At 39.9% G+C, this 14203-nt stretch overlaps 1 protein-coding gene across 7 annotated transcripts in view; it reads left to right on the forward strand.

The window, feature by feature from the left end:
• Window positions 1-14203, forward strand: part of TRIM2 (tripartite motif containing 2) — a 106820-nt gene that overhangs the window by 15039 nt on the left and 77578 nt on the right. For 6 of the 7 annotated variants that reach the window (XM_044430645.1, XM_044430648.1, XM_044430649.1 and 3 more), the window contains exons 2-4: window positions 3308-3489; window positions 8249-8486; window positions 12370-12521. In XM_044430645.1, the coding sequence (XP_044286580.1) occupies window positions 3356-3489; window positions 8249-8486; window positions 12370-12521 (524 nt within the window). In that variant the 5' untranslated portion in view covers window positions 3308-3355. Of the gene's footprint in view, window positions 1-3307; window positions 3490-7589; window positions 7782-8248; window positions 8487-12369; window positions 12522-14203 lie in introns of those variants that run through there. The other variant, XM_044430647.1, reaches the window with a different exon arrangement.

Raw genomic sequence — 14203 nt, forward strand, 5'->3', positions numbered from 1 at the left:
TTGTTTAGGCTTAAGTCTTAATAAAACTATCCACACTACCACTAAATGAAAAAAGTGTGTCTGTATCCCCAAAGTCTGTTCAAATACATCTTTAACTTGCTCTTGAATGTGGAGTCCAGCCAAATCTCTGTTGGGGGAAGTCTCATAGCCAGGTGGGCCACATATTATGCCTTCTTTTTCTACCTTGCCCTTTTTCCAAGGAACTCAGTATGGCAGACTTGATCCACATTTATTCTGTCGTTGTGCCAGTCCTATGAAGTAGGTTTGATGAAGAGATGGCGACTGACCCTGAGAGCTTTACTGCTGAATGGAGATTTGAACCTGGGTCTCTCCACTTTAACCATCATCTCACACTAGTTAATATAGGGATGTGTGTGTTTTATGCTTTATGAAATGATGTGGTAAGGTAACTTCTATATATGATGCATCCTTTGTTTAATTTCAATTGTTTAGGGTGGGTCTAAGCAAGCACTTAAATGGGGCACTGAAGCCCTATGCCCCGACCAGCAGAAATCAATTCACCAACTCCTTTGGCTTCTGAGACTTCACCAGGCCATGCATGGACATGCTCCAACCTATCTTGATTATGCACTGCTGGCTGGGGCATGCTTGGAGTTATAAGAGTCTTCTCTGTTTAAGCATGCATAACATTGTGCCTTTATTCAGGTAACTTAATTACTCAGCCACACCTTTCTCGAAACTTCCTCTTGCACTCTCTATTCATGAGCATTGGTGGTAGCACATGTCCACATGCTGTTGAGCCTCTTCTGAAGAGAGTGAGTTGTGCTACAGTTACCCGTGCTCCTGTAGCATCTTGCCGTGAAAAGCATGCTGCAACCCTGGCTGTCCATTATTTCCATAGGCCTCCTCTCCTCTCCTCTTCATTTCATTAGAGTATCTTGCCTACTAGAATTCATTCTGAAGCATTTCCCATCAATTATTCCAGCAGGGAAAGGGTTTATCTTCTTAATTTCTGTGTGCCAGGAGCAAAGAACATTTGTGAGCAACAGATGCATTTGTTTAAACCTGATTTTCCACTAGTCACATACAGGCCAGCTCTGGATGAAGCCACTGTGGCTGCTTTTTCTTACGATCATCTGAACCCTGCCAGAAAGTAGGGATGAGATCTAATATTGAGAGCCGGAGAGGAAGTGCGGGTGTATGGAGGAGGGACACTAATCCTTCACTGTCTCTGCAAAACATTTTTGTCCTAAGCCAAGCTCTAATAATGGAAGTATGCTCTGCTGGATAAAGACTTTATGAGGGACAGGCTGTGATGGGGGAAGCAGCAGGTGTGTGGAGATTTCCGCACATTTATATGTGAAGTTGTAAAGTTTAAACACATGATTTGGCTGCTGTGTGTATTGCTTGAGACTAAGAATGTGCAAGGGTTGTACCAAAACATTCCAAGTTCAACCATATGCTTCTCTAGCTAGAACTGGAAAAGACATCTGTGTGGAACCCTGGAGATTTATTTATTCATTTATTTATTCAAAATCTCCCAATAGCACAAAGATCCACAGGCAGTCAGAATAGAAATTGACCAGTCCTGAATGAAGTCCCAGATCTAGGTGGGATAAAAATCCACTTCTTCCAGTGTAGGGAGAACCACTGTAGAATGGCAGTATTTATTCTCTAAAAGGTCACCTCAAATACTAGGTAAATTAGCTAGCCAATTAGCTTTGGTTGACTTTTTTGTTATTGTTTAGTTGCAAAGTCATGCTCAACCCATCACAACCCCATGGACAACAGTTCTCCAGGTTCTCCTGTCCTCCACTATCCCTCAGAGTCCACCCAAGCCCACACCCACTGCCCCAGAGACTCCATCTAGCCACCTCATCCTCTGCTGTTCCCTTCTCCTTTTGCCATCAATTGTTCCCAGCATCAGGGTCTTCTCCAGTGAGTTGTTACTTCTCAATAAATGGCCAAAGTATTCATGAGTTTCATCTTCAGTATCTGGCCCTCTAAAGAGCAGTCAGAGTTGATTTCCTTTAAGACTGACTTGTTTGATCTCTTTGCAGTCTAAGGGACTCCCAGGAGTCTTCTCCAGCACTACAATTCAAAGGCCTCAGTTCTTCGGCGTTCAGCCTTCCTTATGGTCCAGATTTCATGGCTGTACATTGCAACTGGGAAAACCATAGCCTTGACTATACACACTTTTGTTGGCAGGGTGATGTCTCTGCTTTTTAGTATGCTGTCTAGATTTGCCATAGCTTTTCTCCCAAGGAGCAAGCGTCTTTTAATTTCTTGGCTGCAGTCCCCGTCTGCTGTGTTCTTGGAGTCCAAGAAAATAAAATCAGTCACTACCTCCATTTCTTCCCCATCTATTTGCCAGGAAGTGATAGGACCAGATGCCATGATCTTAGTTTTTTTTAATGTTGAGTTTCAAGAAATCTAAAATTAAAATTATAACATCTAAATCAACATCTAAAAACATCTCCAGCAAGTCACTTGCCTTGTTTTTGTCCCTGATCCTTGTGTAAAAGGGACCAGTGTGCTTCAAACCATATGGAATCATATCTGAGTCCCTGTGGAATTACCAAATATGAGATCCAATGCATTTTCCTTCAGTTTCCCAGCAATCCTAGCCACAGTAGCAGGTTCAATCTGTAACCATAAAATGGCATGGAGAGATCTATTTGAATGTCCGCAGACCCCTCCTCCATGGGGCTCTGAACATGTGATTTTACCGTCAGGTCAGATTTTTCCCCTCTCCCATTTCTCACTCCTGTACCCCCACCCAAACCTCTTTTATTTAATATCTTGCCTGGTAAAAAGTCCTGGAGATCTCAAACACGGCACATTTATTGTGATCTTGTGAACTAGTATAGATACTCTAATATGGCTGTTCTCAACATCTGCCCAGGGGGTTTTTAAACAAGGCTTTGAAGTGTATTATTTCCAGGCACTGTACTCTGCCTTTCACATACATACATACATAAAAAAAATCTTGGACATCCTTTTCATTATAATGTTTTTAGTTAGTAAAATAATGGTAAAAACACTTACAGCAGTTGTTATAGCAAGTGGTACATTTGCTTTATGAATAAATCAATATCACAGGTGTGGGGATGCTGATCTAGATTGGACCTGCAGCTGGATGGGGTAGATAGAAAGGAATTTAAAACAACCTTATCCCTCATGATAGGATAAGTGGCTTTATCCCCCTGCATTTATTCTAGAGCAAAACAGAAAAAGGACTGGTGGGGAATTCTTTAAAGTAACATGTCTCTTGGATCTAAGGTTAAGTGTTTGCAGGAAACTGTTGCTTATTTCTAAAGCTTCATTGTCTGTTTAAACATTTTAGCAGCGTGCCAGGTAAAAAGGAACAGGACCCCCATGTCAGTGCTCTAGGATGGCCAGTGAAGGCTCCAATATCCCAAGTCCTGTGGTGCGTCAGATCGACAAGCAATTTCTGATCTGCAGCATATGCCTGGACCGTTACAAGAATCCTAAAGTACTTCCCTGCCTGCACACTTTCTGTGAGAGGTAAGCATTATTTTCACAAATATTTTCAATTGCTTGGTCTGTCTAGGCCAGCTGTCCCCAACTGGGTACCCTCCAGATTTGTTGGACTGTGACCCCCAGTGCTCCTATATGCTGGTAGAAGATGCTGGGAATCTCAGTCAACGGGACCAAGAACACTGGTCTGGTCTACTACAGTGATCAGCTTCCACAGAAGTGTCCAGTTGCATTTAATTAACAATGTACTTCCAGTGCTGTCAAAATGTTGTCTTGACCTATTTAACCAAATAGTTAATTAAGCTTAACCTATCAAAGGATAAAATAACCTTTAGCTTTTAAACCATCAAAGAAGAGAGAAAAACATGTAAATGGCAAATGTACTCTAGAATTTCACTGTGCTCTTTCGGTTCTGTTCTTATTGTGACCTTCCCTTCCCTTCCCTTCCCTTCCCTTCCCTTCCCTTCCCTTCCCTTCCCTTCCTGCTGTTATCAATGTATTTATATGAAATATAAGACAGAAGAGTAATTTCTTCCTGGCTTATTGAACAGAATATAGGCTGAAAATCTAAGCACATTTTAACTTGGTAGTACAATTCATCAACATGACCAGGAAGTTCAGAATTGAAGAGTAAAATTTTAGCACATAAAGTTTAGTAGTAAATGAAGGATTTATTATCAGAAGTAAGGCTTCTGTAAATGTCTGGAAGTACTGCAGACCTCTTTCATTCTGGTGAAGCTTCTGTGCTTTTAACCACTGTAATATATACAGAAATTTAACAGGGCATTTTTTCGTGCACTGTATTTCCATACCAGGAAGAGAGTACCTAGAAATTACATCATTAGAAGGTTGCTGCAGATTTCTCAGAATGTGGATCTGATCTTCTCACTGTTTCTACAGCACTGCCTTGTTCTGGAGCCCTTATTTTTATTTTGTAAGACTGTCTTCTCTGTTGCACAGTCAACTTTTCCCCCTTCTCCCTCTGTGTGTGTGCATCCGTACAGTTCATTTGAATGCAGTACTGCTAACAACGCAATATATCTTTCCTATGATATTTAGAAAGCTGTTTCTCTCTCCTTCCCTCCCTCTTGATGTATCATTTTAGAAGCCAATTCAAGTGGAAAGATAGTTATACGCATCTGTTGCCATGGGCTGAATTACTCCGGCGTCTACTTTTGGCATTCCAGTGCAAATGCTCAACCTTTCTAGGGGTGGCCAAAAGCCAAAGTTGGACTAAATGCAGCCAGTGGTGACAAATGTGTGTGATTGCCTCACCACAGGAGGATGCAATGAGAAGGGCCCTAAAGCACTGTGAGCCATGTTATGGGCCATGATTGGCTGAAGATCATGCATAATAACCTTTTACTCACTAAGATGAAAGAATAAGACCAGGACATTTCTTGTTTGATATAGATGCATTGTGTCATAGAGCACATGACTTAGCATGCAGTAAGTAGCTCACAGGTTCAATCTGAGATGCTTTCAGTTAAAAGATTCAGACTGATAAGAAATCCCTCTATCTGAAATTCTGGATAGCTGCCACCAAACAGAATAGGACTCAGGACCTAGTACTAAACGTGTTTTTGAACCAGTTGGGAACAGGGACCACAGCACTATTGGAGTTAGTATATTTTTGAGCAGAAAATGGCTAAGGAAATTCAACATAGTCACATTTGACTTCAGAAGAAGATATGTCTCTAAAATGAGGAAACTGGTACACAGGAAGTTGAAAGGGAAAGCCCTTCAGAATGCCTGAGAGTTAGTCAACACCATATTAAATTAAATTAATTAATTAAAATTAGATCAGGAATAGAAGCTTAGCTAGAATGTATACCACAGATCAGAGAAGGTAGCTCCAAGTCCAAGAGGTCACCAGCAGGGTTAATGAACAGGTCAAGAAAGTCTTGCATCAGAAAATGGGAGCCTTGTCTAAATGAGGAAATGACAGAACAAGCTTGCACAAAGGGGGTGCAAGCAGATAAGAGATGCATATTCTGTTGGGCTGATATATGGTGCAACAACACTAAAAGTACTTTGTACAGTTCTGGTCATTGCATCTAGAAAGGATGTTATAGATTTTGAAGAGGAGAAAGGGGCAACTCAGTGAACAAGAGGTTGAAACAACTCCCCTGTGAAGGAAGATTACAACCTTTGGGATTGTTCAGCTTAAGGAGACATGATAGAAGTGTGCAAAACTATGCATGGTGTGGAAGAAGTAGATATGGAATCATTTCTTTCCCTCTCACGCACTGTTAGAAGCTAGGGTCATTCTATGAAGTGATTGGTAGAAGAGTTGAAAAAAGTTAAAGAAACTACTGCTTCACATAGTGCATAGTCAAACTATTGAATTCACTCCCTCAAGATGTAGTTATGGCCACCAATTTGGATGGTATTGCCAGGAGATTAGACAAATTCATGGCGGATAAGGCTAGCAACAGTTACTAGTTCTAATTACTAGGCAGTTTGCCTATGTAATACACCAGTTCCTAGGGAATTATGTTCAGGAGGGTGCTATAGAACTAGATGTGTCTTTCGTGTGATCCATCAGGAATTTTCTTATCTACGTAGCCTTCCTTTAAGTCCTACATGCATTGACACTTTCAATGTTACTCAGTCTCTCCAATAAGCCACCACTTCCACCTGTGTCTTCAAGGCAGCAGGTTTGTCAAGCATTAGAAGTGTGGGACAGGGTATGCTCCTTGAAGTTGCTGTCTCCATAAGGCACCCCTTGTAAAAATTTCATGTGAGCAGAAACCAAGTTTGTTGACATATGCTTTTTTCCCTAATAAAACGTATTTTTAAGATGGTAGGGTGGCAACATCATTGTCTTTTCTGTGCATCCATTGTATCCATTATTACACATATCCAATAAAACCTCCAATGTTTTACATAGCAGGTTGCAGAACAAAGCAAAACAAAACAGAAACATTCACTCTGTTTTGTCCAGACATGACCTTGGGCCGTTAGAATGAACACAGTAAATAAAGTTTCTCTCGTATCATTATGGTGCTACAGAGCAGGAAAAAAAATCCAATACTTCATTTTGTATGCAATTCTTTGGCTTGTTAAAATAAATCATTGTGTAATCTTATGGCAAGCAGACACTGTCTGCTGGCTTTAAGAAAAGGTAGAGAACACAATGTGACTGTGGAAAAGCTTTCTGAGTTTACAGCCAGACTCTGCCTTCCAAGGGCACCTCAACTTACTCTCAGCTGGCACAATTCTTTCTGTGCGCTGAGGCCCTGAACATGGAGGATCATGTTTGGCACAGGTGCTGGGGAGGGGGTGCATGCAGGAGGGCAGGGTGGGGTGAGGCACTGCCTGCTTCCACCAAATCCAATCAGATCCACAGCCCCTCTACCTGAGGAGAAGGAGGAAAACACTGGGACAAATGAAACTGAACTGAAACTGCCCATCTCTCTTAGAGCATTGGGATTTTTTCCAAGGTGAATCTACATTTCTCTGTGGAATGAACCTATAGAAGTGACCTGATGTGATTGGAATTTTTTCTATGCTAATAGCTGAATTTGCATTGGATGTTTTTCTGGAAAATTATCGCAAACATTTTCTAATTCAAGCATTTCCAGAAAACTCACATCACTGTTTCAGTATCAGATCTCTAAAAGTTATTGCTCTGACTGACTTCAAGTGTAAAGTATGGTTTAGTTCACCTTACAGTTTCTCTCTTCCAGCTCCTCAACTGGTGTCTGTCTTCCTTTTCTCCTCTCGCTATATCAATGTCATTCTATTTGTGTGGAAGTCAGAGGATACTTCTAATAGTGTTTAAATTCTGGAATGGGTGGAGGAAACTTTGTTCTCCCTTCTGAGAGGAGCTGCACAATGCAAATATCAAACTGTGCTAAATAATGATCCCTACTGTCTCCTGTTAGTAATCATGGTGTAAATTTCTGGCTCCACTTAAGCTAGAATGGAATCAGACGTCTATCATTTAAGATTTCTTTTAAAAAGCTAAGCATATATTGCTAGTGACATCAAGGCTAACAATAAGAATTCTTTAAATTTAGTAGAAGCAGACAACTGACTAGGGAAGCAATTGAACCCTTGGATAAGCATGGAATTCAAGGAAATTGCAGAGAAACTAAATGAGTTCTTTTTACCTGTTTCAGTGTGGAAGACTTACAGAAGATACTTATATGATCTTATATGATTCTTATAAGATACTTAGAAGATACAGAAGACAAACATACTTATATTTTAAGGAAATGATTCTGAAGAACTGAGACAAATGGTGGTGGCAAGAGATCAAGTTCTAGAACTTAATTAACAAATTGAAAATTAAGAAACCACTGGCCCGGATGGTATCCATTTTACTGTTTTTAAATAATTCAAAGGTTAAATTGCTGAACAAATATGTGCAAAAGTACCTAATATTAGCCTTTGTACAAGAGGACTGAGGAATGGCAAATGCAACACCAGTTTTCCAAAAGGATAGGAGGAGAAGGCTCTGTGAATGGGAGGAGTTCAGGACAGATAAAAGGAAGTATTTCACACATAATACATAGTACACAAGAGAACTACTGAATTTGCTATCACAAGATGTAGTGATGGCCATCAACTTGGATGATTTTAAAAGGGAAATAAAATTAAGCAGTGGCTACTGGTCAGACTAGCATGTTACCTCCAGTTATAGGTTGGTGTTGAACCTTAGGGAAAGGGTGCTATTGCACTCATGCTGAACTAAATTAGTCTTTCGTCTGATACAGCATGCCCCTTTTATGTTCTTTTCAGTTCTGATATCAGCCCACATTTTTACCATCCTCCTTAGGTGCCTGCAGAATTACATTCCGGCCCACAGCTTAACCCTCTCCTGCCCAGTGTGCCGTCAGACATCCATCCTACCAGAGAAAGGGGTTTCTGCTCTTCAGAACAACTTCTTCATCACCAACCTGATGGATGTCCTGCAGCGAAGTCCAGACAATAGCATTGAAGAGTCATCCATCTTGGAGACTGTCACAGCTGTTGTTGCAGGGAAGCCTCTCTCCTGCCCCAATCATGAAGGCAATGTAAGTGGGCTAGGCTCCTGGATGTTCTCGTGCTGAGCAGATGGCTCTACCTGAAGCAAGTGAATTCCCAGATTGAAATTGGGGACTATTGAGTTTGCAAGTTATCAATCATTTACACCCATAAAAGAATTAGCTTGATAGAATTTATTCTATCTAGAATTTATTTAGAATTTATAGAATTTATTCTATTTAGAATTTATTTATTTTGTTATATGTTTTGAATTTAGCAGATTTACATAGGCAAAGAGAGTGAATTAGGATGCATTTGTGTTAGCTACCAGATGAATCTATAGCAAGCACAAAACTGAGACTTTTGGTTGTAACTTCATGGTGCAGGGTATTTATTGTTGTGAAATGTTGTGGACTTAATCAAGGTGGCTGGTAGTGTGCTCAGTGCTAATAAGCTCATTATGTTAATGTTCAGTTCTTTAGTAATGACATTTTATGCATTCAGTTTAATTGCAGTGAAAGCAGCTGATCATGGTTTGATGGTGAATGGTTTTTGCTTTCCTTCTTTCATTCATAAATTCATGTGTGTGTTTAATGGGAAGGCCCAAAGTCCATCTCTTTCACAAGTAAAATTGTTGAGTCCTTTCCTGTCCTCAACCTATGCAATCTAGAATCATGGTGCATTTAATTGTGGGGAACAAGTAAACTACAGAAGGTATTTGCTTTGCAGATCAAGAAAGCGAGCAAACCATGCTACAGAGGAAAAGCAATTCCCTTCCCATCAGGTCATTTGTTAGTCTGACATAAGGAGGCATTCTTTTCTGACAGCAAGTCAGTTCCTGCATGCAAAGTAATGCCACTTGCATTAACTTCGCACCACCCAGCTTCACTGCTCTCCAGTTTTGCTAATCAGTGGCACCAGGAGATTAAAAATATGTATAAAGCACATATGCTAACAAGAGACCTTGGGAATAAATGAAGCATATGGGTTAAATTATTTCATTATTCCACTTGAACTGGCATGTTAGCATCACTGTTGATATATCAGTGAGCACTGTGTTGCTTTCAGAATGTGTCTATGTAATATTAACAGCATTGCAAACATTGCCTCAGATGGTTGGAAAGCTTTTCATAATGTCAAATGCTTCTCAAGTAAAATTCTGTAAGTGTGTCGGAGGTAAAACAACATATCAAAAGAGTTTCAAGTTGCAGTTGGAAGCGAAAGCACATTTTTCCTGTCCCTTTCTCTATTACAGTTCTGTGGATATTTAGCACAAGTCCATATTTTTCAACCTTAAATAACTATTTTACTTTATTTTTAATCCACCAAGTAACAAATGTTCTCTGGGTAGAATACAAACATTTTAAGACTGAAATGCAATACAAACAGTTAAAAATATAAACTACAGTGTAACAAAAGATTAATATGCAGTACACAACTACAAACAGCATAGGAAGAGATCAAGATATGTAAGAACAGTCAGAAAAGTATAAAAACAGGTCTCCAAAATGACTTGAGGAAAGAAAGATGTTTTCCTGGTGTTGAAAAGATAACAAAGTAGGTTAATTACATATAACACACAAGGCTCTAAGTGATCACACCATGCAAAAGTCTTTCTGTCCTTCATCCCCTAATATATGTTGCTTCTATTTATGCATCACTCAGCTTAATATGATGTAAAGAACAAGTTGGAATTAGTTAGGGATGTTGGAGAAATCAGCAATGGCTTCAAATGAGGCTGGATTTCTATGAATCCCACCTGTGAATTCAGCAGGTGACCAGCTTTTTTCAAGTTGTGCAGCCTTTGTTTTTACTTCTTGTTCACAGTTGAGCAAGTGAAATGAAATTCTTGTACACCCCTTTTAAGAAATCGAATTCCATCAATAAGTGAATGGCAGAATAAAAGACTTGAGAGTCCTTGAAACACAGGTGGAATGGATTTCATAAAAATCTGTATACTCTGTACATTCAATATTGGGAGTCAAAATTCCCCCTTTTATCCAGGTATACAGAGCTATGTGTAGTCTCTTTTGACACTTGTTAAATCAGGCCCTCCTAAAATTTATATACTTTCTTTACAGCATAGGTGGATTTTGGCTGTGCTATCTTAACAAGTAGAGGCAATTTGTTCTTTGTAAGGTGCCTTTACATCTCAGGGCCACAAGATTCTGAAATGTTATGGGTCCATAATACTGCAGAAGCCCTCCCCTCCCTCCCTCTCTGTGAGTGTGAGGGGCACCTTAAAGGTACTGCCCTGGAAGATACACATAAAGGGTTAAACCCAGAACGTGTTTTCCACAAGATGAAGTTTCTTCAATTATTACTGTCTTATTTTTAAGGGCACAGAATAGCGATAAGATGTTATCACAGAAAAAATGCCTTTTGTAAAAAAATGAATATAGATTCTATATTTATTAATCTGAATAAGCTTCCTGGCTTTGCTACGCCTTTTTGTATAATTCTTTTAATGTTCTTTTTCCTTGTTTGAAAAAAACTGGCCAGCTCTCTCTTTCTGGCAAACATTTATATGTCAGCCTAAGCAATTTCCATTGAATATGTAAATGCCACAAATCAGGCATTTCCTGCAAACTTGATGTCATTCCAGTTTTTTAAAAAAAAAATTCAGAATGAATCACACTTTGGGCATTTAACTTAATTCTCCAATAGCACAAAGAAATGACTATTTTGTTTAAAATTGAACAATGAAGGGGAAATATATCTAGCCAAACTTCAGGTTTACAGGAACTACTTGGTGTTTTACTTGAACCTCAAGCTCCATCTGCTAGAGCTTGGTGCAAATGCCACTAACTTAGAATTCAACACAAAAAAACATTCCTGGGGAGGAGAAAATCATGTTGTTGCTGCTATTGTTAGGCAGCTAGGAGTTAGACATTCCTGCTGATATAGTTTAAATCCCCCTGAGATCTACCAGTAAATCCAGAGCTATGTTTGGTCCACCCCATATAGAATTATATTTATTTGTGTTTGCAAAATTATCCACATGTTCCATTAAAGAATCACAACTATAAAACCATGTCCTGTTGTTAAAGCATAAGCATTGCCTCTATTTTGTTGACTACTTAGTGAATATATTTGCATACACAAGTATTTACAATATAATGTTATACCATTTTGATGTGGTGTTTGCAGAATTTAAAATGGAAACATTGCTGGTGTAGGTCAGAACCAGTGCAATCCTAGGAATGGCTACTCAGTGACAAACTTTACAGAGTTAAATATGAATTATAAGTAGGTAAGTATAAATATAGTTATATCCCAAAGCAGCAGCCTATATCCACTTAATACACTGGATTTAAGCCCCATTGAATTCAGTGGAACTTACTTTAGAGTAAGGATGGACAGACATTGTAATATCTATTCTATGTTTTGCAGGTTGTTAGGCACTTTTCATTCCATTGTCTGTTGACAGAATTGAATTTCATACAATTGTGCAAATTTGGAGTTGTGCAAATTCACACTTCTAAAAATGCACAAATTTCCCCAACGTACAGGTTTTCACAAACAAGTCTGTGAGGAAATAAACTTTTTTGTTGGTTTCCTTAAATCTTGTCTATGTGTAGATTTGCATATGGTTACATATTTTTTAAATGGTCCACAAGTCTGCCAAATCCATGTGTCTTGGGAAAAGATGGTGGAATCCAAGGGCTGGATTCTTAGAAGTTCAAGTTCATTTGGGTCCATTGTGTATTTTTTGGACACTCCTACCTCAGAGTAGAGATGACTGTGATGGCACTACTTCTTATTAGTAGTAAGAACATTAGTAGTAAGAACAGCGGAACATTCTTATTATCTGGATTTAAGGAATTGTGGCAACACTGCTAAGAGTTTAGGATCTCAGTCATGAATTCAGAACTATTTGTTTATAAAGACTGGTACCCTAACAAGAGCCCCTCTCTTCTTCTCTGGAATTAGCTGATGGAATTTTACTGTCAGTCCTGTGAGACAGCCATGTGCCAGGAATGTACAGAAGGAGAGCATGCAGAACACCCCACAGTACCTCTCAAAGATGTAGTCGAACAACATAAGGCTTCTCTTCAAGCACAGCTAGATGCTGTCAACAAAAGGTACGGACATATTCTTGCAGTATTCCTTTGAGGGTTCTGGAATGTTGGCCTTAAAACAAGAGTGAATCTTGTTTCTAACATACATGGATCTGTTTTTATGACCCCTTGAAACAGGTGCTTAAGATATCACTGAAATCAGTGGCATGTAGTGGTGGTACTGGTGGTGGAGGGAAGAGACAGGGAATGTCAGTGTCTCATGCTTTCTGTTTCCTGTGCTCTTCCATACAGTATTGCTTTAGAAAGTTGGTAAGCCCCATTTTCATCCTCACAACATTAACTCTTTGAAGGGAGGTTAGGCTGAGTGTAAGCACCTAGCCCAAAGTCACCCAGTCAACTTCATGGCCAAGTGGGGACGGCAATGCAGATGTTGCATGTCCAACACTCTAACTACCATACCAGCTCCACACATTTGCCTGCAGGGTTTATTTTTTTCAACTGCACAAGAAGCTAGTGCAGCCTCCCATTCCCAATGCATGAGCCCCTCCCATGTTTTTAAAATGGTAAAAGCTATGAAAGAAGGAAGAATAGATGGGGATGATTGGAGAAAATAAGAAAGAAAGCCAAATGGAAGGAAGGAAAAGAGCAAAAAAAGATGCTTTGCAAGGAAAGGATAAGATTAACTTCCCTCCATAAACTTCATTTAAGTGAAAGTATGGCTAAGAGCCCTCTTCTCTGATAATAATTGTGGTGACTAGAATTTATCTTTTCAAGAGATGGTGGTTGTCCTTCAAAATGTGTTGAAGACTCTTAATGTTAAGCTAAAGATACTAAGTTCAAAAACTCTTACAGACTAGAGGTTCCTCACAAAATGGCAGCTCAAAATCTGCATAGCTCCTTGTAGCCTAAAATATCTGTTGGAATTACTTAGAGAAATTATGTGACTCCAAATGCCCATAAAAATGTATGCAATGCATTATGGAGAGTTACAGGCAAAGCACTGATTTTGGCACTGTCCCTGAAGTGTGATGGTGTCCTGAATTAACTACAAGTGACAGCATTTATGCCAGGGGTCTCAAACTCAACTTACCTGGGGGCCGCTGGAAGTAGAGTCTGGGTGAGGCTGGGCTGCATCAAGTATTCCACCACCGCGGTGGTGGTGGGCTGCTCATCCCGTGGCCGGCCTGGGCGCCACTGGCGCTTTGAAGGCCGCTGGGCCTCTCCCCGGTGCCCTGCCCGTCCAGGCAATTGGCCCACGGGCCGCGAGGTTGAGACCCCTGATTTATGTAATGGTGGAAGTCATTACAAAACCTGGAGGAAGAGAAACTGTATTTTCTAGGTTCTAGAGAATGCTGTAAAAGGAGACGCAAAAGGAATGCTAGATGCAGTATGAAGGTGCCTGTAGCAAGACAGCTGATACATATGTGAACATTAATGAGAAGTCTAGTTTGTGAACTCTGTTATACTGGAAATTGAGGGATCATTAATTCTCAGTCCATTTGGCAAAGTTTTGGTGTGGTTTCCTCCAGTCAGAGTTCTTGAAGTTAGGTTCATGTTCCCAGAATTTGTAGAGGAAAGAAGCTATTCTGAGATATGAGATAACATTGGAACATTTCCGAAGACAACAACTGCGGCTTTCTTATACTCCCGAAGTTCTAGGAGGCCAAATGAACAAAGTTTTTTGATTGCTATGACTGGGAAGCGTCGTTTTCCCAACCCTAACCCTAAGCTGGGCCTTTCCCTAA

This window comes from Varanus komodoensis, unplaced genomic scaffold (assembly GCF_004798865.1).
Source record: "Varanus komodoensis strain SLA01 unplaced genomic scaffold, ASM479886v1 scaffold21, whole genome shotgun sequence".
NCBI lineage: Eukaryota > Metazoa > Chordata > Lepidosauria > Squamata > Varanidae > Varanus > Varanus komodoensis.